We start from the raw sequence: 24,551 nt of genomic DNA, 5'->3' as shown, positions 1-24,551 counted from the left end.
GATGAGGAAGAGAATTTATGGATGTCAACTTCTTTATCATGAGGAACACGTTTTTGAGTATAACCTTACTCTTTCATCAGTTGAATGAATGCTATTAAGCCGAGAACATACACTGAGTCAAATTAAAAACTTCACATTTTTAAAAGTAATCCCATATATGATATTATAACGGACAAATGTATCAGAGAAGGATTTTAATTAACGGTGGTTACCATAATTTGTTCCAAGCACTTACGGTATTCGGTAATAACATCAACAGTTTAAATCATAAGTCCCAAGCACGAGAATCTGATGGCACACACGTTCAGTAGCGTGTATGGTCACCATGTGCGTTGACAACTGCCTCACAACGCCTCCGCATGGACCTTGTGATGCTTGTGAACACATGATTGGGAAGACGACGCCATTGTTGCTGCAAAATGGTGCCAAGATCTTGCAAATTCTGTGGTTGGTTCTGGAGAGTGCGCAGACATCTGCCAAGAGCATCCCAGGCGTGTTTGATGGGATTGAGGTCAGGAGACATTGACGACCAGTCCATGACGTTGACTCCCGCATTCTGAAGAAAATTCCTTGTCAAAATTGCTGTGTGGGGTCTGGCATTGTCGTGTTGGAAGATCAAACCGGGTCCATAAAACCATAAAATGCAGAAGTTCTGGGGTCAGTACCTGGTCGCGGTAAGCAGCAGCGTTGAGGTTGCCACGGATGGCAAGAAGCCTGGAACGTGCATTGCCACAGAAAGCACCCCACACAATGACACTTCCGCCTCGAAATCTTTCAACTTCCTGTACACAACACTGGGCGTAACGTTCATGACGGCGCCTCCACACCCTCGCCCTACCATCAGCAAATCGAAGATTAAATCGGGGTTCATCACTGAAGACGACTTGATTCCAATTCCTCTGAGTCCATCGTAAGTGTCGCTGTGCCCACAATTGACGTTGACGTCTGTGTAATTGAGTCAGAATCGGCCCGCAGTATGGCCGTCGTGCTTGAAAGTTAGCAGTTCTCAGACGGTTTCGAACAGTTTGCGCACTCAGTCTACCCCTAAACAGTTCATTTCTGGTTCATGTAGCCGTCAAAAATCGTTTACGGAGGTGACGTAAGACAATCTGACGATCCTCTGCATGTGACGTCACACGTGGTCGACCTGGTTGAGGGCGATCAGCGGTGGTACCCGTTTGCTGTAGACGCGTCTGTAAATCATAAACAGCCCGTGGACTACAACCCATCGTCCTTGCTACTTCAGCTACGGACGTTCCCGTCTGCAACATGCCGATGGCACGTTCACGTTGCACATTTGAAAGGCGTGGCAAGACTTTTGTTTTCTTGTGTTTTTCTTCTTTTGTTAATGACTGCTAACAAGTATTGCTGAAAACACGTGCGGTATTATGGCCACGTGAACAGTTGCACGTGAAAAACCTCTTTTGCCACTATAGAGCTGTGCACATGATTTTCATCGATTCACCTGCACAAAAACGGGTGTTATCTGAAGACAATACGTGGCCATTACTGTTTAAATACACAATAAGGGCCCACAATGATAACTGGTCAAAATGTTAAAATTTAGGATTGTGAAGTTTTTAATTTGGTTCAGTTTATATATGTACCTGTTAGACAAACAAAAGTTAAAGTGAGTGAGTGAGTTGGGTTTTACGCCGCTTTTAACAGTATTCCAGTTATATCGCGGCGTGTCAGCTTAATGTGGGAGGAAAGCCCGGAGTGATGCAGGTCTCAGACGTTTACCACTTCGGTGAAACCCACGAGCACGGGTATGGTGCTGACAAACCTAGAAACATAATCAGGGCGAACCGGGATTCGAACCCACAATCATAGGTTTCTGGCGTGCCCAAGGGGCGCAACTCTGCACAGCGAATCGCGGCGCCTTATACGACTGGGCCACCCCTGCCCCCTACAACAGTTAAAAGATGACAAAGTTGGAAACATAACAAGTATGCACTTTGATCTTTGCCTGTGCTTATTATCGAGCTGGCTTCCATGTGTCCATTGCCATAGCCATTCTATTACCTATCAGTGCTTATTACCCCCGGCCTCCTGTTTGCCCATTGGCCATTGCCTATTACCAAACAGTGATAATTTAAGTCCTGGTTTCCCGTTGTCCATTGCTTATCACATTTCAGCGCTAATAACTGTTGGCTCCCCTTGTTAAGTTTCGACCTTTGTTATCTTATTACTTTTGTTGTTCTTACAGATATACATGTATGTTCTCTGCTTCATAGCATTTATTCACCGATGAAGGAGTAGGAATATTCCCCGAAACGTTGTGTTCCTCAAAATAAAGAAGTTGACATCCATATTTTCTCTTCCTTATGTGTACCCGATATGGCTGAAATAGTGCCGATATGGCTGAGATAGTGCCGATATGGCTGAAATAGTGCCGATATGGCTGAAATAGTGCCGATATGGCTGAAATAGTGCTGATGTGGCTGAAATAGTGCCGATATGGCTGAAATAGTGCCGATATGGCTGAAATAGTGCCGATGTGACTTTAAATATTAACTCACTCACTTATGTGTATCACTGAATGTCATTCAAAGACTGGATAAGGAAGCGGTTAGCGATCGGGAAAAGCATTGACGCTATTGATTGAACAGATCGTTGTCACTTTAGCATCTAAAATAGATCCGAGACTTTTCTTGAGTGAGATCAAGTGACCAATTAATGACAGCACAAAAAGACACAAGTTATTATTAGATCGCCGGAAACACGATTCCATCATTACCGTGAGCGTTCCGAAATATCTCGGAAACACGACCTATCATGATGTACATTGTTAATCCTTTGCGAAAGGTGGGGTGAGGTGAAATTGGGTTTAACGTCGCGTCCAAAATTATTGCACTTATATAGCGACGTGCAGGCACGTGTGTATGTGTGTGTGTATGTGTGTGGCTGCTTGTACTAGTCCGGACTGATGCCGATTTATTGTGCTAGCTCACTGAGATAACATGCCGCAATTTTTACATGAACACCCCACTCATACACAGTATACTGACTCCGAGCCGACCAGTCCTTGTTTCAGCCCCTTAATGCCGTGCGCCAGACAGGTTTTAACGCCTTTTGTATTGACGCGGCCGGGGATCGAACCCCGGACCTTCCGCTCTCCGGGCGGACGCTCTACCACTAGAGCACGGAAGCGGTCCCAATAATTATTAAGATAAAAGACTCCTGTAAGTGTTCAAATGGTTTAATTTGCCATACTGACTTCAGAAAATGCGTGATTTCATAAAAAAAAACACATGAACATGCCAAAATGTCAATTTACAAATCAATAGCGTGTGTGTGTGTGTGTCCACCTCTGGTTGCGATGCAATCAACACATCTTCGTCCCATGGAATGGACCAGGCGTCGCACAAAGTCCTGTGGGATATCTGTCCATATCTGCTGGAGCAATATTTCGAAGTTCCTTGAGTGTCTATTGAACACGTGGTTGACGTCGAAGGCGCCGATCCATCTTACCCCACATGTGCTCGATTGGTGAGAGATCAGGGGCGCGAGCCGGCCAGGGGATGACATTCACGTTGTTTTGTTGAAGGGAATCCTGACCAAGTCGAGCAATATGAGGCCGGCCGGGCGTTGTCATGTTGAAAGGTAATGCCTTGGCCATGACGACGCAAAAACGGTAGAACAACAGGGCCGATGATCTCGTCGCGGTAGCGCTGTCCATTGAGATTTCCCTCTACCACTATCCAATGGGTCCTCTGTCTTGCCGTAATCCCACCCCATACCATAACGCTGCCGCCCCCGAACCGATCTTCTTCCATGACACATTGATTGACGTAACGTTCACCTCGACGTCGGTACAATCGAATCCGTCCATCGCTGTGTCTGAGGTGAAAACGAGACTCGTCAGTGAATAGAACTTGTCCCCACTGCATGGCCGTCCAGCGTAGACGCTGTCTGCACTACTGTAGACGTGCTTGACTGTGGTTTCCTTTCAAAATGGGACGTCTGGCGGGTCTTCTAGCAACAATCCCTGCACATCTGAGGCGGCGACGTACGGTTTGTGAAGATATTCGTCGAAGGCCAGGGATGCTTCTTGCAGTCACTGTTGCTGGCTGGAATCGATTTCGTAGGTGTGTTGTTCGAATCCAGTTGTCTTGTCGGTTATTGGTTACGCGTGGCCTGCCACTCCGAGGATGGCCTCTGACTGCATTCGTATGTTGCCAACGTTGCCATAAACACCAAATGGTTTTTCCGTGGACGTTAAATTGTCTTGCAATATCACGTTGACTCGATCCTGCTCCAAGCATACCGATGGCTCGCAGACGCTCAATTTCGGACAGGCGTGGCATTTAGTAATGTTGAATAATTGCGTAATTTTGTTGTTTTTCTGAGTGGTTGTTGTCAGCACGATGCCAAACAATGCATATGGAATACCGTTAACGCACATGTTTTTACACCAATTCTTGGGTAGTGAAATACATAGGGCTTGCATAAAAGTCAACCTTTGCATGGAACGCATGCTTTTCTGTAGCAGTTTTGTGACTTGATTCCATACATGTACTACAATATTGAAAACCAAACTGTACTTGTTTAAAAAAAACACTAAAATATTGGTGTCACAGGAACTTTTGTTGTTCATAGTATATATATATATATATATATATATATATATATATATATATATATATATGGGATTGTTTACTGATGGAAACGAATAAGGGAACAATGCAAAGGCTTCACTGTCAGTACATTTGAAATAGTGCGCATACAAATTCAACACATTTCAGTATTATATGTTGAGATGTGGTTTGTGTGCATTGTTTCCGACGGACCGCTTCCGTGGTCTAGTGGTAGAACGTCCGCCCGGAGAACGGAAGGTACGGGGTTCAATCCCCGGCCGCGTCATACACAAAGACGTTAAAACATGGTACTTGTTGTTACCCTGTCTGGCGCTCGGCATTAGTACGGACTAGTACAAGCACACACACACACACACACACACACACACATTCACGTCGCTGTATAAGTGCAATTGTCTTGGACGCGCCATTAAACCCAATGTGTATTTGGTAGTCAAGGCTAGGAACCCATGCCATTTTAATGTCACTAAAATTAAGTATTCCCTTATTTAATTCAATCAGTATATTATTTTTAAAATTCATATTGGAAATTTCAAAATAAAACGTTTCTGGAGTGTACGGATTTGGCCTCTGTTGGGAATTCCGAGTTAGAATAGGTACCCAGCAACCTAAGTTGGTAGTAAGAGGCAAGACCGAGAAGACCTGGATAGAGAATAGGTCTGCAGTAACCCCTGCTTGCCGTAAGAGGCGGCTAGGCCTAGGCTTGTTGTAAGAAGCGACCTGGCTTGTCGTAAGAGGCAACTAACGGGATCGGGAGGTCAGACTCGCTGACTTGGTTCATGCATGTATACCAATTGCGTGGATCGATGCTCATGATATAAATCAATGGATTGTCTGGTACAGACTCGATTATGTACAGACCGCCGTCACACAGCTGGAATTATGCCGAGTGCAAACAAACAAACAAAAACCAATTCAAAAGTGGCGACATGATGGTTCTGGTGGTCAGGCTCGGTGACTTGGTTGTTAATGTGTCATGGTGCCCGACGGCGTGGATAGTTATAGTCAAGACTCGAGACTATTTACAGACCGCCGTCATATAGCTGGAATATTGTGGAGTGCGGTGTTAAACAACAAACAGAAGTGCACAGGCATGCTTCAGATCAAGGAGATAAAGATACACACTCAGTCGCACCGTTAGTCTTTGATGTCGTGTTACGTCACGCTGGGGATCCACGTGCTTTAACTGTGTTTGTATTGACGATATTTCCAACGCAGAATACAAACCAAAATAGTTTATTCAGATCAGAAAATGAAAAAAGGATTAACAGCACTTCTACGCGTTCATAAAATATGGATAATATATTATCAATAATATGTAATATATTGTCAACTGATTTCATATTATACAAATTACGAAATAATCAGCAACAACTTGAGTTAATGCATGGTCACTCAAAACACATAAAGCTTGTAGAATGATAATTATCTCAGAAGATGTAACTATGGCACTATGGTCCAATATTGGAACCCCGCTTGTTTGGAACTATGCTTATCTCAATAATAGGCAGCAAGAACCAGCTGAAGTCAAGGAAGCGCCAGTATAAAAAATGTTTATACACGTGTGGAGTAAAATCTCTGATACTATAACTGTATCACATCGCTTAATCATGTAGCTACTGTCCTGGCGGAATCAACACTAACTATGGATAATTTGACATATTTCCTGGACTACGATGTTTTGATAAAAAAACATTGGATGTTACATGAGGATATCAAGATATCTACAGCCAGAAAGATGTTGACTTCAGACAATATTATACACAACAATCATCTCAACCGTGTCCCATACGAGTGAGTAAGTAAGTATGGTTTTACGCCGCTTTTAGCAATATTCCAGCAATATCACGACGGGGAACACCAGAAATGGGCTTTACACATTGTACCCATGTCGGGAATCGAACCAGGGTCTTCGGCGTGACGAGCTAATGCTTTAACCACTAGGCTACCCGACCGCCCCGTGTGCCATATGAACTCTGAGTGATCATACCTTAACAGCTAGAAGAGTATATATATAATACAAACGAGACTAAAGCAAAACAAGCAGGAGGATTCCAACGACTGGCTTAGGGAGCAGTCAAGAAAATAAACCGAGTGCAGGCTCTCCCCCGGAATTCTATTAATGCTTTGTCGTCTCTCTTCCTGAACCATTACACATTGAAGCCATATTAGGTTTGTGGCCATTTGTTTTTAAAGGCGTTCTTGATATTATGTGTCAGAGCTGTCCTTGAGTTTGTGTCTGGTTCACAGAACTGGTGCTACATATGTTTTACTACACGGCCTAAATCAGTCCACAATCGCTTCAGTTCTCAACTGAAAATGTTTACACTGTATAATTCCTCCCCATGTTCCATATTCCATATTTTTACCGATGTCATTATGTACAAGCTCTTTTCCCAAACTCCCCATAATCCAGGTTTTGTATGTTTGTTTAATTTATAAAATTCATTCGTCTCTTTTATATTTCCATGGAACAGAAAATCCACTAATTGAAAGTATTGCTACTGCAGCACATATCACTGTAACACCGCTACTTTTTACAAGAACTTTTACCCAGGATTATCTTTCTCTCCAATTTCTTCGACAGAAGTATGGCGGAAGTCTCGGATCCGATGACGATCTCGCGTGGTTTGGATGTGAAGTCACGCTTTCTCATCATGAAGAGAGCCACCATGCCCCCTGTTCATAAACAAAACATATACATTACCAGCAAACATACGGGGCAATAAGGAGATTGAACTTCACACATAGTTACGCTATGTATCGATGGTTGGTCAACTGACTTCGTGTTGTCTACCATTGTTATATTAGCGGCATATTGCCAAACCCCTGCGTTGTAAACACTTCGTATATACAGTTGGGAAAAAGAAAGTATACTCCCATGTTTGGTGGCGGCTAAAATATAACAAACAAGAATGGTTTTTTTTTCGAAAGTGAGGTACTTGATATGGGTATGGTAGTTGTGTGTTGGATCTTTGTGTTTATGTATAAGTGTGCAGTGTTTCGGCGACAGTTTTCAGACCAGTAATGTTTACAAAAACGTTTGTAAATTGTTGGTAAAATCCAATTCTCAAGTGTATCACAGCAAAAAAAGTGTAGGTTTCCGTCTTCCAGAAACCTTCCGGATACCTTCCCATTTTGGATCCGGCCCGGATACCTTCCGGAAACCTTCCAAAAAAATGTCAAAATTTGGGGGGTGCATTTTGTTCACATAAAAAAATTATCTTGAAAATACCAAGAAATTTGAAGGTTGCTGAAGGTATCTGGAAGGTTTCCGGAAGGTATCCGGGCCGGATCCAAAATGGGATGGTATCCGGAAGGTTTCCACTTTTATTTGCTGTGTATACGACTTTTGTCCAGCAGTTTAGAAGATAAACAAGAATGAAATAAAATATGATTTCCGCGTTTCACCCCAACACCTATGCTTATTGCTTGGTCTTACATCAAAGAAGATTTGAAATAGGTATTTGGATATCCCACTGTCAAAGGCTTTAGGTAACATCTTTACTTACTAGGTTTCAAAGTTTTGATGACATCACACGAACACTTCTTGTCAATCACCAATCTCAAGACACGTCTTATTTTCACCCGTTTCACTGGCCGGAAGTCAACAAGAATCTTGACCTTGACCCTTGACCTCCTGATTCTGATGCCGAGTACCTTGTATGCTGCCAAAAGAAGATATATGGATTGGGTACATATAAAAAAACAACATTTTTTTCTTTCGTTTATTCTTTTCTATTATTTTTGTGATTTATCGTTGACTACAGAAATCCTTTCACAGGAGGATATTCACATGTTGGATGCACTAATCCATCCCGGGGAATGGGGATCCCAGTCTAAGCCGCCGTAAGTAGCCTTTACCGTGCCAGAACCTTATGATCGCGTGTTCGAATCCCGCCCTGATTATGTTTCTGCGTTTGTCAGCACCATAACCCCTCGTCGTTGGTTTCTTCAAAGTGGAAAATGTCTAAGATCTAAATCACTTCCGGTTTTCCTCTCCAATGAAGCTGACACTCCTTTATATAACTGAAATACTGTCACATAACTGACAACAGTTCACAGTGGAGTTTAAGCAAACTCAGAAACTCACTTAAAAACCATTCGTTATCATTATAGGATGCTGTTGAATGTCACCCGTCCACCAATACACAATGTGTGCTAGTGTTGCCTACCACCATATCTCAAACATTTACTCATTTATATGGGTTAAAAATGTTCGTCGTGTGTATGAAGTGTATAGTTTGTTTACATATATGTTTCAAATATCGCAAGAGTAGATGTTCAGGGATCATAACAATACCTGCGGCAGCTTGACAATAGGCGAACATCGCCTGTTTCTCTGACATCGGCTCACAGATTGGACAACCTCCCTGAAACGTAATACATTATTCTCTATTATCCATACACGAATCTAGTTTTTGTTTGTTTGTTGTTTAACGCCGCACTCAGCAATATTTCAGCTATATGACGGCGGCCTGTAAATAATCGAGTCTGGACCAGAAAAATCCAGTGATTGACATCATGAGAGTCGATCCACGCAATTTGGGATACGATGACATGCATCAACCAAGTCAGCGAACCTGAGCCCCGATCCCGTTAATTAGTCGCCTCGAACGACAAGCATAGTCATCATTACGGCAAGCATGGGTTGCTGAAGACCTATTCTACCCCAGATCTTCACGGGTCCCACGAATCTTGAATCTTGTTTTTGTGAACGTTCCATGTATCACAGGCTATGGTCGGAATCGTACCCACTCAGCTACTGAGGCTTCCACAGCCTTGAATGGATTAGATCGCTGAATTTGTGTGCTGGCCATTAGGTTCCTCACTCTGGCAGTGTGGGTTCGAATTCCGGATGGGACACTGTACTTTAATCTGTACTTTACTAAGAAAGTGTTATCCCAGATATAACATTTGTTACGAACTAATTCTGTTCAAATCATTGTGAAACTGGGGGATTACTGAACTAATTAAATACGATCAGTTAAACACAAACCAACACCTATGATTATTTTTAAGTTGAGGGACACACAAATTCTTGGTTTTAGAGCTGTCCTGTAGATCTAATCTGTTCTGTCACGTCATCAATCCCGCGGTATTAATGTTAATATCCCCTTACTCCGCCAGTCAGCTACTTAGATCTGTCACTGCATTAGATAGACAGCAGACTGGATCGAAAACAAAGTATTTTGGTCCTTGTTTCCTCGCCATTCGTTTTCTTTCCCGAATGTGGCTGCACCGGATGTCAATCTAATCCAGGGGCGGATAACTCTACTCACGTTAAATGCAGTCATAAATCAGGTTAGACCAGGCTAGTTATTTATATGTGTTCAGCCACTATAACTGTCACTGCGTTAGATAGAGGGCATACTCGGTCAAAAACGAAGTATTTCGGTCCTCGTTTGCTCCAAATTTATTTTACGTCCCGACCGTCACTGTGCCGGATGTTAGTACAATAAAGGGCGGATAACTCTATCCACGTAACTTCCTATCACACATCACGTCAAACACAGACTAGTTATTTTCATGCCCCAAAACGTAAAAATAAAACAAAATAAAATGAAAAAATGCTTCGTTTGATTGCTTAAAATACTGAACAAGCTTCTTTTTCAAAAGTTCTAATTAGTTTTTAGATCATCTCTAATGATACCTTATATCATTTTTCTTCTTTGCATGGCATATTGAATCCGAAAAACAGGAAAACGAAAATAGTCTGGTGTTTGGACGAATATGGCTGCCGGTTGTTTTTTTTACTTCGAAAATCAGAAACCAAAATGTGTTATTGGTTTTACATTATCCAATAGAAATATCAGCACGACACACATACCGTGAAGGGAGTAGAGGGCTGAGACGTGGTCGTTGTGGGCGCGGCAGTGGTTGGTGTGTTGTCTGAAACATAGTGTATAGTCCATAATATATTCGAATAACAGAAGGATGTATAATTTAATGAAATTAGTTTAGACTGTTAAACACCATGAGACCCGTATCTTCATCTCTGGTGTAGTCTGGTACTTAACATGTCATCACGTTCTTCCAAATTAGGTTGCCTTCTGTGATGGGCAGGGTTACGTGTTAAAACTCTCGAATGAAATGAGCTGTTGAATTTACGTATGGTGTCCAACCCTGATGACAATAAACCAAGAACAACCGATTACATTCCATTTGTCAAAACAGCTGTAACTGTAGGCATGGGCCTTGAACACCTGAGAACGATTCTGACTTATTCATAGCCGAACTCCATACAATCTCATTTAAAATCTGATCTTAGTTCTCGCTATGCTAAACAAAGATCTGAGGACATCCCATTAAGGGTCACGTCAGAACGACCTTTCATCCAAGCAATCAGAGCGTCGCTTACCAGATCATGAAAGTGACAGTCGGAATGTGTTTTTTAATCATGCAACCACGAAATATTTAACACGGGGTATTTCGAACGACAGTAACGGGTTTTACGATTATATCCATACAATCTAGGCCATCTATAAGCCATTTCAGAACGTTTTAATTTTTTTAATCGAGAATACGTCAAAATATGTTTCGAAGCGTAGTCGCCAGTTTGTAACTAGTGTCGTAAAGCTCGAGAAAGCTGCCTTCTGATTGGCTAATGTCGATTTCTTGTCAGTCATTTCAAAGGTCGTTCTGACATGACCCGTAATGGGATGTCCTCAGATCTTTGTTTAGCGGTAGCGAAAACCAAGATCTGATTTTAATGAGACTGAACTCCAAAGCCTTGTCACGAATAGCATACACCCGTTGTGGATTCATGGTGAGAGCAGGTTCCTAGACTGCAGCCTGATGCCTGTAAGAGCCGACTACAATTGGTGAACGTCGGCGTATGGGGACCTGGGGCCTGACAGCGTGGGACGTTGAGCATGCTATCAAACACTGCCTCTCTTAGCCGCAACGATACCGCTAACGCAGGATTTACTGTGACGTAAAGACGTAACACAACGAGCATACACACCGTATAATGTAACAACCCTTGACACGATGCCATATTCGTTGCGGATCTCACACGTGTAGTCATCGTAGTCTCTCCTGACGAGGTCGTTGATGCGGAGTTCGGTAGAGTAGGTGTTGCTGTCCAGGGGTATGGTCTTAAAACTGTATTTGTCGCCGCTTAAAAGGACACGCCCTCCCTTGGTCCAGCTTTGCGTGAGCAGGGGTGAGGCCTTCACAACACATTCCAGCAGGACAGTCTCGTTCAGACGACCACCGACTCGGGACAGCGTCTTCGGCAAGATGAAAGGAGCAACTGAAACAGGAAGTCACGTGGACATTCTTCAAAAACCAATTGAACAGAATGACGCCCCTTCTCTATAGCTATGGCTATGTCTAAATCTTTACGTAGCACCACAGTGCTACGGCACTGGTGTTCTGACTAAACAAGGCGAATATTCGTCTTCGATATAACATTGCCAGTGGTCAAAGTGTCGTTATGGCTAAAAAGGTGTGCTTGGTAAAATATAAGCTTTTTCAGTTTAGATCAAAGGTCATGATCAGACAGGTAACATTGAGTGAGTGAGTGAGTTGGGTTTAACGCCGCTTTTACGTTATTCCAGTTATATCACGGCGTAGGTAACATTGGATTCCGTATAGGTATTCCGTAGGATACATAGTAAATGATTTACGGATCAGGTCATCGCTACGGCATATAGTTAGCACTACTATCAGACATAATCGGGGTGGTCGGGTAGGCTAGTGGTTAAAGCGTTCGCTCGTCACGCCGAAGACCCGGGTTCGATTCCCGCCGTGATATTGCTGGAATATTGCTGAAAGCGGCGTAAAACTATACTCACTCACTCACTCACTCAGACATAATCTGATTGATATGTTGCGTCCCAAATCGATTAAGTTGATTTATGTTCATCAACCACTGGTTTGTCTTCTCCGGAATTGATCACACATCTAGACTGCGATATTTCTCACGAGAATGTGAAAAACACCCATCTCACCCACTTTCAAAGTTTGTGTGATGGTTTCATCGAGGACATTTACAACATACTCACCACTGACCCTGAGCTGGATCAGCCTGGAGACGCTTGGTGGGACGCCATTATTGGCCACACACAGGTACGTGGCGGACGCCTGGGCCGACTTGATGACCAGCTCCTGCCCCTTCCCAACTCCTGGGTCATGTAGAAATAGTTGGGAGCATGGATAAGTAATTTCAACAGGACATGGCAATGTAGGAATGGTGGGGAACATGTATAAGTAATTTCAACAGGGCATGGCAATGTAGGAATGGTGGGGAACATGTATGAGTAATTTCAACAGGGCATGGCAATGTAGGAATGGTGGGGAACATGTAGAAGTAATTTCAACAGGGCATGGTAATGTAGGAATTGTGGGGAACATGTAGAAGTAATTTCAACAGGGCATGGCAATGTAGGAATGGTGGGGAACATGTATAAGTAATTTCAACACGGCATGGTAATGTAGGAATGGTGGGGAACATGTATAAGTAATTTCAACAGGGCATGGTAATGTAGGAATGGTGGGGAACATGTATGAGTAATTTCAACAGGGCATGGCAATGTAGGAATGGTTGGGAACATGTATAAGTAATTTCAACAGGGCATGGTAATGTAGGAATGATGGGGAACATGTATAAGTAATTTCAACAGGGCATGGTAATGTAGGAATGGTGGGGAACATGTATAAGTAATTTCAACAGGGCATGGTAATGTAGGAATGGTGGGGAACATGTATAAGTAATTTCAACAGGGCATGGCAATGTAGGAATGGTGGGGAACATGTATGAGTAATTTCAACAGGGCATGGCAATGTAGGAATGGTGGGGAACATGTATAAGTAATTTCAACAGGGCATGGTAATGTAGGAATTGTGGGGAACATGTAGAAGTAATTTCAACAGGGCATGGCAATGTAGGAATGGTGGGGAACATGTATAAGTAATTTCAACACGGCATGGTAATGTAGGAATGGTGGGGAACATGTATAAGTAATTTCAACAGGGCATGGTAATGTAGGAATGGTGGGGAACATGTATAAGTAATTTCAACAGGGCATGGTAATGTAGGAATGGTGGGGAACATGTATGAGTAATTTCAACAGGGCATGGCAATGTAGGAATGGTTGGGAACATGTATAAGTAATTTCAACAGGGCATGGTAATGTAGGAATGATGGGGAACATGTATAAGTAATTTCAACAGGGCATGGTAATGTAGGAATGGTGGGGAACATGTATAAGTAATTTCAACAGGGCATGGTAATGTAGGAATGATGGGGAACATGTATAAGTAATTTCAACAGGGCATGGTAATGTAGGAATGGTGGGGAACATGTATAGGTAATTTCAACAGGGCATGGTAATGTAGGAATGGTGGGGAACATGTAAAAGTAATTTCAACAGGGCATGGTAATGTAGGAATGGTGGGGAACATGTATAAGTAATTTCAACAGGGCATGGTAATATAGAAATGGTGGGGAACAATTTCGACGGGGTATGGCAATGGTCGGGAACATGTATAAGTACACTCAACTGTTTATCCTATATTTTGGCTCCTTTTAGGGAAGGTAGAATATGACTAATTACTGCATTTTTTACCCTGGTATACAAGTTATCGAAAAGTTATGTTTTTGTATTAAATATGCATATGATTCAGATTTATACTGAACCGCAAAAGAAACGTCACCATCGATAGATATATGAGAAACCTTATTTGTCCAAACACTAAACATACTTGGAGACATATTAAAAAGAGGAGACTTGGCAAAACTGATCATCAAGGTTGAAATTAAAGTGTCGAATGTTCTTAAAGTGAAACACAACACTAGTCTCTGAGAAAATGGCATCACAAGTCAGTATCTCGTGTGTCCGCCATGTGCATTGCTGACTGCCGTGCAACGTCGATACATGGAATGGATGAGGCGGTTGATGAAGGCCATAGGTACTTGAGCCCACACTCTGAGGAACGCCTGACGCAGTTCAGCTGCAGTTGTCGGCCTTGGTCGGACGTCATTCAGCCGTCTTTGAATCTCGTCCCACAGGTGCTCAATGGGACTCAAATCGGGACTGAGGGCAGGCCACTGCATGGTTCTGATGCCATTATGCTAGAGGAAGTCGCTTGTCGCTCTCGCAGTGTGGACACGGGTGTGATCATGCTGAAACTCGTGGTTACGGTGACATGCCAAATGAGGTATAGCGTGTGGTCTCAAGACTTGATCAATGTACCGAGCTGCTGTGACACCATTGCCTTTCCCTGGACCGATGTTCTGGAAGACCACAGGGCCGACCCTCTGTGCAAGACCAATTCCACCCCACACCATGATGCTCTGACTACCCCACAAGCCTCTCAACAACACAAGCATCCGAATAACGTTTCCCACGGCGTCGCCAGACTCTCTCTCTGCCATCTTCTGTTGAGATACAGTAACGGCTCTCGTCTGAGAAGAATCCTCCACTGCTGGTGGCGCCAATGCTGGTGATGTGTTGCCCACTGAAGACGGTCCCGGCGATGACATGGTGTCAGAATGGGTCCTCGGTGTGGCCTGTGACAGTGGAGGTGTCTGCTCGTCAATAGTGTCCGCTCTAATGTGTCGCCGGTGTGTCCCTGTTGTCTGTCGAGAAGTTTCCGTAACAAAGCGATCTGGAAGATGCTGTCGCCAATCTGACGATCCTGACGTCGGGTGGTGACCCTTGGTCTTCCACTACGTGGTCGGTCATCTGTAGTCTTGGTGGTCTGGTACCGTTGCTGAAGCCTGTATATTGTCCTTAGGTGGACTTGACATGCATTGCCTACTTGCCGGACGGTTTGTCCAGCTTGCAATCGTCCAAGGGCTTGGTGTCGCTGATTTCTTGTCAATCCTGGCATGTGGTAGCAATTCAATAACGAATGAATGTTTTCCGATCTGGGTGGATTTTTATAGGGCAAGAAATGGGGGAACGCATGTGCATTTCAGTTTGCACGGAACTCACGTGCATCGGGTTACCATGGCCGTTGCCGTGATGCGTGAGGGCGATTGGTTTTATTGTCATCTGCTTTGTTTTTTTATTATCAAATTTCATTTTTCCGGACAAGGTAATGTTAAATTTTAGAAACTTTGACAAAAATTACCCAGATATTTAAATGACAACTTAAATGTTACTTGGGGTGACGTTTCTTTTGCGGTTCAGTATAGTATTCAATTGACATTGGGAAGAAAAGATAGTGAAGATATTAAGAGAAACCCACCGCGAGGGCAACACGGGACCTGAGACCAATATTTTGGTAAAAGCTGCTGTTACTGCAATAAGCAGTCATTGAATTTCGCTTCTTACGTTTTTTCTCTTTTTGACCCACTGACCGGTACCACGTGATCTTCGGTTCTGGACTTCCAGTGACGTTGCAGAACAGTGTGACCTGCTCCCCCAAGGCAGCAAAGGTGTCGTTAGAGGAAACCACGATCACTGGGGACTCTGAAACGGAAGTAAAGACGAACCCATGTATCCTGTCAACAAGAAGACAAAATCATGGAACCCGTGGGATTCCGGGTTAGAACTGTTCCCTAGCTACCCATGCTACCTCCCTAGCTACCTCGAGGCGACTGATGGGATCTGGTGTTCTCGCTCAGTAACATGGTTGAGTGGGGGTCCTCGTTCTCCGACGGCCTGGCTAGATATTCTATTTGCCCGGCCCTTTTGAATACGATCATAACATCCAAAGATAAAGACTATATTTGTGTCTGGTTATTACAATAAAAAATATGATTATAAAGCTTGTGAATCGAAGTGACATGATGTTGGAATTTGAAAAAATACACTGTTCATTATAAGCCTACGCCCAACAATCCCTTTAATTCTTTAAACGTTTTGCATACCTTCTTGTCCAGTGAATTAATAGTGATACCTATCGATAGACAGGACTATTCATCTGACGGTAATGGTACATATTTCTGAAACTCTAAATTATGATATTTCCTTAACAAAATACAAAAACAAATTAATCTTTCCTGCATTGAAGAGTGATGTTTTGTCTTTTTGTTAACACCACACTCAGAAAACTTCCAGTTGTACCACGACTGCCATTTGTCTAGGTCAGACAAAAAGGAAGTAATATCATTAGCAACGTACGATATTACACATCGTCATTAAAGTCGCAGAGCCTGATCACCCGATCCATTTAGTCGCCCTTCACATACAGAGGTTGTTAGGGAATCCCCACTCGGAATCGCCACAGGGTTGTGTGATATCTGATGTGCATACAGAGTTCCATCAAGAAATACTATGATGGACGGAAGGAGACCGTTTCTATTTTTCCCGCCTGACTTCATTTTGGGCGTTATACTGAGGATGGCCTTGACCTACCTTGGATGGTAAGACTGATGGCGGCGGTTTCAACTGGAACAGTACTGACACTACACAAATATTTCCCAGAATCCTCCAGTCTGGCGTTGTCGATTCTCAAGTTAGAAGTCTCAACTACGCTGTATCTTTCTTCGTCCACAAGCCGAACTCCATCATGTGCTATCACTGTGTTCGTCTCTTCATCCACCCAGGTCAGCTGAAGGAACAGAGCCCTTATCATACACAACACATCCACAATGATAGTTGAAAGAATGACTTATCCAAACAACAACCTATTGCAGGGTACTGACATATTTGTTTCCGGGACGTACTTAAAGTTTTAAGAAAAGTACAAATATTCAATACGAGTGTTGTGCACGCCGCTTTTAGCAATGTTCACCGCGGGGAACGCTGTACACATTGGACGCGTGTTTGGATTGGAACCCTAGTACCGTCTGTGTATTACTGACATTTTAAAGTGAAGTTTGAAACTAAATACACTATTCAGAATAGCATACAAGCGTCCGCCCTTCAAAACGAATTCAACCCTTAACTTGCCAGATGCTAACGAACACTAACTCAGCACTGGGAGTACGAGAACCAGGCCTTACCTTGTATTGTCTCTCTGGGGTATTGCTGTAGGTTGATGCAAGTGGACATATCAAAATCGCGGTTGATCCGACCCTGACCTTCACCTCCGTCGCTGAACTATCCTTCTTCTTCTTCTTGCCGTCTGGAGTCTCTGTTGGTGAGATAGCGGTGCATGGTAGGGCGGAGCACGGCGGCACATGTTTGTAGCATTACAAAATGCATGTTTTATTTGAGCAAATTCCGGATGTATCACGGTGACAAATAATTAATCGAATCTGGGACAGGTTGATGAATTGATAGCATGAACAAGAATCCACAACATCAGGGTACGATGACAAGCAATCAGCTCAATTACACAAATCTGTGACCTCACGCGAGCCAAACATGGAATTTAGTATGAGGGCAGAGCGGAATGACCAGACCGATATTTTAAGTGTGATGAGAAACATATTACTAATCTTCTAATGAGTTATACCAAAACAAAGGTAAATGGAAATATTACTCCACGATAAAGCCTCTTAAATCTCTAATACATACAGAATATGACATACACAAAGATACCTGCTTTTTAAGCTGATACTTTATAAATCACAAGTCAGATGCATGACGGTGTACCTTTATCGAGGTCGATTTCCTCCGCCATCTTGGAATAAAGGTTCATGACTGGGATACTGTCGGGCTGCGGTACAAGCCCATCAGCTAGGTAGACTGGGTCCACGTTGTCCAACACTCCACTTCCATCCTCCTTCTCGCCTTCGTCGATGTCAGTCATTCCCCCGTCGCTTCCGTCGATGTCTGTCCCCATACCGAGGCCAGTCTGACTAAAGTCGGGTGCCGCGGTGCTGGATGTGACACTGGACGTGGCCATCTTGTCTGGTGGTGGGCGCCGAGGTGTTTTGGGCGTACAGTCATTCTTGATGTTGTAGAAGACTTTTGTCACCAGCTCTAGAGTATAATATATAAATATGTACACGATTTGATATGTACTGTTATAATGTTTGAACACAAAAATACAGTGACACGTACGGTACTAATTAACACAAATCTAACATTTCAGGGTAAAAGAGTCAAGAAAATCCATCGTTGAGGTTAAATTGGGTTTAACGTCGCGTCCAAGATTATTGCTCTTTGATAGCGACTTGGGGGGGGGGGGGGGATGTGCGTGTGCGTGCATGCGTGCGTGTGTGTATGACTGCTTGGTTCTAGTCCGGACTGATGCCGATTTATAGTGCTAGCTGAGATACCATGCCGCAGTTTGACATGAATACCCCACTCAGACACAGTATACTGAGGCCGACCCGACCAGTCCTTCGACAGACCAAGCATGGTGAGGCTGTATGTAACCTGAGGGTGGAAAATTGCCAGAAAAATCTCCCTTAGGCTAGCTTATTACGAAGTATTTTGATATCCTGTACGTATATACAAGGTGGTGATTTTAAGATTCAAATAAGGATCGCCATCAAAGTAGTCGCATTCAATGCAGTAAACAATGACAATAACCTTAATGGAAGACAGATGTGTGTTTGTTATGTATTAAGGTCAATTGTTCCTTAAGGATTCCATGACACAAGAGACCTCACGTGCCTCATCATCTGCCAGTTTCTTAACGCAACAACTACTACCCTCAAGTCGCCACACCAGTAGTATTTGCTGAAGAAGCATTAAAGTTTCTTGAGAGTGGTTATGTTAAGAAGCTCATCCGCAATCGTGAAAATAATGAACACATTCTACTTCGTGTCAATTGAAGAAACGTTTGCTGTTATGTAGCGTTGCTATAGGTCATGGGGGTAAGACAAGATGATAAAAGAGACCAATAAGAAGTGTGCCAACATCTCTGAAAGAGAACATCTTCAAGTCACCGTGCATTCATTGCCAGAAGGGGGCGGTCGGGTAGCCTAGTGGTTAAAGCGTTCGATCGTCACGCCAAAGACCCCGGTTCGAATCCCGACATGGGTACAATGTGTGAAGCCCATTTCTGGTGTCACCCGCCGCGATATTGCTGGAATATTGCTAAAAGCGGCGTAACACCAAACTCACTCACTCACTCATTGCCAGAAGAAGCGGAAGAGGATAACCACCTCACGTGAAGATGTAAAACCAATCCTGTTAAAGGACCTCAGACTAAGACTCGGACCTCTCACCTTCACATTAGCAGCAGAAGTCAGTAACCAGTTTCGGAATATGTTCCTGTTATTGGGTGCACATGGTATCCTTAATCGCGACAATCGTTTAGGATTCACCGGACAGGTCATTATAGAGTAGGACCGCCTCCGTGGTCTTGTAGTAGAGCGTCCGCCCGGAGAGCGGAAGGTCCAGGGTTCGATCCCGGGCCGCGTCATACAAAAAGACGTTAAAAGATTGTACTTGTTGTTACCCTGTCTGGCGCTCGGCATTAAGGGGCTAAAACAAGGACTGGTCGGCTCGGAGTCAGTATACTGTGTCTGAGTGGGGTATTCATGTTAAACTGCGGCATGGTATCTCAGTGAGCTAGCACTATAAATCGGCATCAGTCCGGACTAGTACAAGCAGCCACACACACACATACACGTGCATGCACGTCGCTATATAAGTGCAATAATCTTGGACGCGACGTTAAACCCGATTTCAGCTCAGCATTATAGAGTAGAAGCTGATATGGCCTGATCTTGCCATTGTTTATGACAAGCCGTTGCATATACAGATGTGAAAGACATGCAGATTGCCTTTTTAGCCGACAGCACAACCGATGACTGGACTGTTTTGCTGCTTTGTTGGGTTGCGAAGCCAATATTAGTTTGACATCTTCCTGTCACCAACAAGAAGTGGGTGTGCAGAGTTGCGTCCCTTTGGTACCCCAGAAACCTATGACTGCAGGTTCGAATTCCGGTTCGCCCCGATTATGTTTCTAGGTTTGTCAGTACGTGCACGTGGGTTTCACCAAAGTGGTAAACGTCTGAGACGTGCATCACTTCGGACTTTCCTTCCACATTAAGCTGGCACGCCCTGATATAACTTGAATACAGTTCAAAGTGACCCAATTCACTCACTCATTATAAAAAAGGTATCAAATTGATAGAAAAACTAAATTAGGCGTAATTCTTAGGTGGGACATGAACATTTTCAAATTTTCAGTTTAGCCAAATTCAGACGATGTTGTTGGATAACAACGGACAACCAGGCGATGACATGCGCTCATTGGGGCCTTCCTTTAGTCTGTCTTACAGACCCTGATACAAATATATATCAAATACAGCCAAAGAAAGTCTATAATGTTTGGCAAGTCTAGATTACTGCAGTATCAGGAAATGAAGAGAGTCAATGGGCTCCCTTTTATTATATTTTTATTAAGATAACTGAACAACTGTTTTTTCTGTACGATATGTTCATTTCAGAGACTAGATGTTAGTCTAGCCTTCCTTCAATCTAATTATTTAAACATATTTCTAATAGCACTTTCTGACATGCATTTATATCTATCAACCACAATGGGCTGTTTGGTATCAATGAAGAATTCATTTCATTGCATTATGCCTGCTTTGAAACGCAAGTATATGCCCCTTGTCATCCATATTGATTTCCCAGCATGCAGTGCGCCTCTACCTGTGTCATAGTAGTCGTACACCTGTATGAGGGCATCCTTCGTGTTCTCCACCTTGATCTCCTGAATCACATCAAGAGTCAGGCACCGCGGGGCGGGGTTCAGCTGAAACAGTGGTGGTGGCTGTGAGTTGTGGAAGTCTCTGGTAGTATCGGGGGTACTGGCAGACTCGTAAGTCTAAGGCACTGCAATTCGCTCTGCAGAGTCCGGCGTGCCCGAAACATAACATCGTAGGTTCGAATCCCTGATCCACTCTGATTGTCAGGAGCTTAACTGTGGTCATGGGTTTCACCAAAGTGGTAAACGTCAAATGCCTACATCATTTTCCTCTAACATCAAGCAGACATGTACCTGTCTAAAGCCTTGTTACACCTCACTCACTAACTCACTCACTCACTCACTCACTCACTCACAAGTAGCCGTCATATCGCTGGAATATTGCCGAGTGCGACGTTAAACAACAAACCAAACAAACACTCTCGAGTATGTGGGTAATACAGAAATGAATAGAGAATATTATATGAGTGTTCACGTAATACTACGTTTACAACACGAGTGTCTAAATTCCGGTATTTAGGCACGAGTGTCGTAAATATAGCATGGCATGAACACGAATATAATGTTCTATTTTTTACCGAAGAAGATGTCCACATACAGAGACGAATATTAGTGTTTAACTATAAAGACAGCAAGTCGCAACAGCAGCGGAACAACAATTTGTTGAATGACGTCAACAAGCTTCTGCTATGATGTCGTTTCTAGTGTGACGTCATTCACACCTCACATCACATTAAGATGTCCGGATGACGGAAACAATTCACTGTTGTCTCGTGACGTGATATGACCCAAGGGCACATATGATATTTATGAACCCCGATATGTTTGCCCTCGAAGGTAATAATTCATTATGTTCATTTTGTTTTTAGTGATTATTTATAACATTTCATTAGGAAATGGTACTGGCAAATTTAGACCAAACGGTAAACGTGCTTGAAATAGTTTAACAAGAGGATTGCACTGTAAGCCCTTTAACTCGATACATCGTACGGTTCTGGCAAAATGATCATCGGCACAATGGATTGATGTCAGTACTCCTCTTGTCTCGAGCTACGGTAACGGTTAACACGAAATATCGCTGATATTCCGGGTGACTATATGTCTGACCTCCTCAAAGTAGAAATGCACACTGTCAGGCCTCTTGGAATCAACCTCGTATCTCTTTAGTTTAAGATCTGTGTCATTCTTCAGCTGAAAAAGTAAACAGTGTTATCAAAGTAATTATTCTAATCTAAAGGGCCGATGGTTAAAGTGTTCGTTCTTCCCGCCAAAGACCCGGGTTTGATTCCCCTTATGGGGTGGGTCACTCACTCACTCACTCACAGATAATGATATTACATGTATCACACCAATGAGTATCTTACAACAGGTAACGTCTCTAGAAACCTTGGATTCGCAATTTCAAAGTAACATAATGAGCAGAGGCAAAAGGTATTTCCGGCAGTTTAGATTAGTAACAGAGGCCATGTTAATGGAGTTAATGGTCACTGACTTCAAATATTTATCTAATATACCATATAATATCATATACTTCAGAGGATGGCAGAAATAATAAACTAAATGATAACATGCAACAACATTATACCACATCGAGTATGGCTGGACAATTGGCGCTAGCTAGCCCGGCCCCGTTACCTAATCACTGGTCGGGCGGTCGGGTAGCCTAGTGGTTAAAGCGTTTGCTCGTCACGCCGAAGACCCAGGTTCGATTCCCGACATGGGTACAATGTGTGAAGCCCATTTCTGGTGTCCCCCGCCTTGATATTGCTGGACTATTGCCAAAAGAGGCGTAAAACCATACTCACTCACTCACTCAAGAATTTCAACCACAGGCTGAAGGTCGTTGTATGGCTGAGGTGAGGTGAGGTGAAGTGGGGTTTAACGTCGCATTCAAGATTATTGCACTTATATAGCGACGTGCATGCACGTTTGTGTGTGGCTCTTTGTAGTCTGGACTGACGCCGATTTATAGTGCTAGCTCCCTGAGATAACATGCCACAGTTTAGCATGAATACCCAACTCAGACACAGAATACTGACGCCGAGCCGACCAGTCCTTGTTTTAGCTCTTAATGCCTAGCGCCAGACAGGGTAACAACAAGTAGCATCTTTAAACGTCTTTTGGTATAACGCAGCCGGGGATCGAACCCAGGACCTTCCGCTCTCCGGGCGGACGCTCTACCACTAGACCCAGAGGCGTTCTGGTTGTATGGCTTTACACATGGTTATTCCATACATAAACGTTTCAAATTTATTCCTGTCCATAAACAACGGTTTCCCTTTTCCAATGTTGTCCTAAGCTTTTTTCGGAAACAAAAACCGTTCTGAGTGAGTGAGTGTGTGAGTGAGTAAGTATAGTTTTACGCCTCTTTTAGCAATATTCCAGCAATATCACGGCGGGGGACACCAGAAATGGCCTTTACACATTGTACCCGTGTCGGGAATCGAAACCGGGTCTTCGGCGTGACGAGCGAACGCTTTAACCACTAGGCTACCTCACCGCCCCAAATACCGTTCTGCATCTTCATAGGGACAATGTCGCGTACACATTATTCATGAATATATTAATCCGGAACAAGAACGGTGTAGTCCGTATTAAAGGTGTTTCGCTGTGGACCGCCTCAGTGGTCTGGTGGATAGAGGTAGGTTGTTCGATCCCCGGCCGTGTCATACCAAACGACGTTAAAATATGGTACTTGTTCTTACCCTGCTTGGTCCTTTGGGCAATAATCTGGAATGCGACGTTAAGCCCCATTTCACCCACCTCATTATACTGTGAAATATGGAAAGTGGCGAATTCAAACAACCTACCCTTTCCAGGGAGTCTCCGTCTATCAGCCAGCCGGTCACCATCTTGGCGTTGACAATGGCCATACCAGAGCTTTCATTTTTCACAAATCTGAAGAGGGAGAAGCGTTATCAGCTGTGAAACGACTCACCCATATATTATTGCCTTGAATATGTAGATGTGTATATCACTCCCTATCACTACCAATTTCATTAAAATTATAGATCCAAGTTAAACACAAATGTGAAGACATCACAATACGGGTCTAGTAAGAACGACCTTACGCGAACTGTGACCGACCAATGAAATGACTAACAAGGAGTCGACATTAGCCGATCAAACAGCAGCTTTCTCGAGCTTTACGACACTTGTCTCAATCAGGCGACTTTTAGACTATGCTTGAAAAATATGTTGACAAAGTTCTCGATTAAAAATTAGAAAACTCATCGGCTATGCAACGTCTCTCCGTTCAAATGTTTATCCTACTGAAGCGAGAGATAGATGAAGTTTGGAATACCCCGAATTAACCTTTTCGAGGTTGCATGATTAGGAAACACATTCCGACTGTCACTTTGCTGATTTCGTAAGCGACGCTATGATTGGTCGGATGGAAGGATGTTCTGACGTGACCCATAATTGGATGTC

At 43.4% G+C, this 24,551-nt stretch overlaps 1 protein-coding gene across 1 annotated transcript in view; it reads right to left on the bottom strand.

Moving 5' to 3' along the window:
* Positions 1-5,821: 5,821 nt before the first annotated feature.
* LOC124115789 (alpha-2-macroglobulin-like) overlaps positions 5,822-24,551 on the bottom strand; it is a 68,445-nt gene continuing 49,715 nt past the window's right edge. Inside the window, exons 32-44 of the mRNA XM_048392739.1 lie at positions 23,930-24,017; positions 22,227-22,310; positions 21,065-21,167; positions 18,101-18,430; positions 17,506-17,636; positions 16,916-17,111; positions 15,890-16,027; positions 12,614-12,733; positions 11,569-11,859; positions 10,432-10,493; positions 8,905-8,974; positions 8,114-8,269; positions 5,822-7,280 (exon numbers count right to left, since the gene is read on the bottom strand). Of these exons, the coding sequence (XP_048248696.1) occupies positions 7,132-7,280; positions 8,114-8,269; positions 8,905-8,974; positions 10,432-10,493; positions 11,569-11,859; positions 12,614-12,733; positions 15,890-16,027; positions 16,916-17,111; positions 17,506-17,636; positions 18,101-18,430; positions 21,065-21,167; positions 22,227-22,310; positions 23,930-24,017 (1,918 nt within the window). The 3' untranslated portion in view covers positions 5,822-7,131. The remainder of the gene's footprint in view (positions 7,281-8,113; positions 8,270-8,904; positions 8,975-10,431; positions 10,494-11,568; positions 11,860-12,613; positions 12,734-15,889; positions 16,028-16,915; positions 17,112-17,505; positions 17,637-18,100; positions 18,431-21,064; positions 21,168-22,226; positions 22,311-23,929; positions 24,018-24,551) is intronic.

This window comes from Haliotis rufescens, unplaced genomic scaffold (genome assembly GCF_023055435.1).
Source record: "Haliotis rufescens isolate VD_foot unplaced genomic scaffold, xgHalRufe1.0.p SCAF_1, whole genome shotgun sequence".
NCBI classification, from domain to species: Eukaryota; Metazoa; Mollusca; class Gastropoda; order Lepetellida; family Haliotidae; genus Haliotis; species Haliotis rufescens.
Note: the sequence above shows the minus strand (reverse complement) of the source record. Positions and strands in the feature narration are given on the sequence as shown.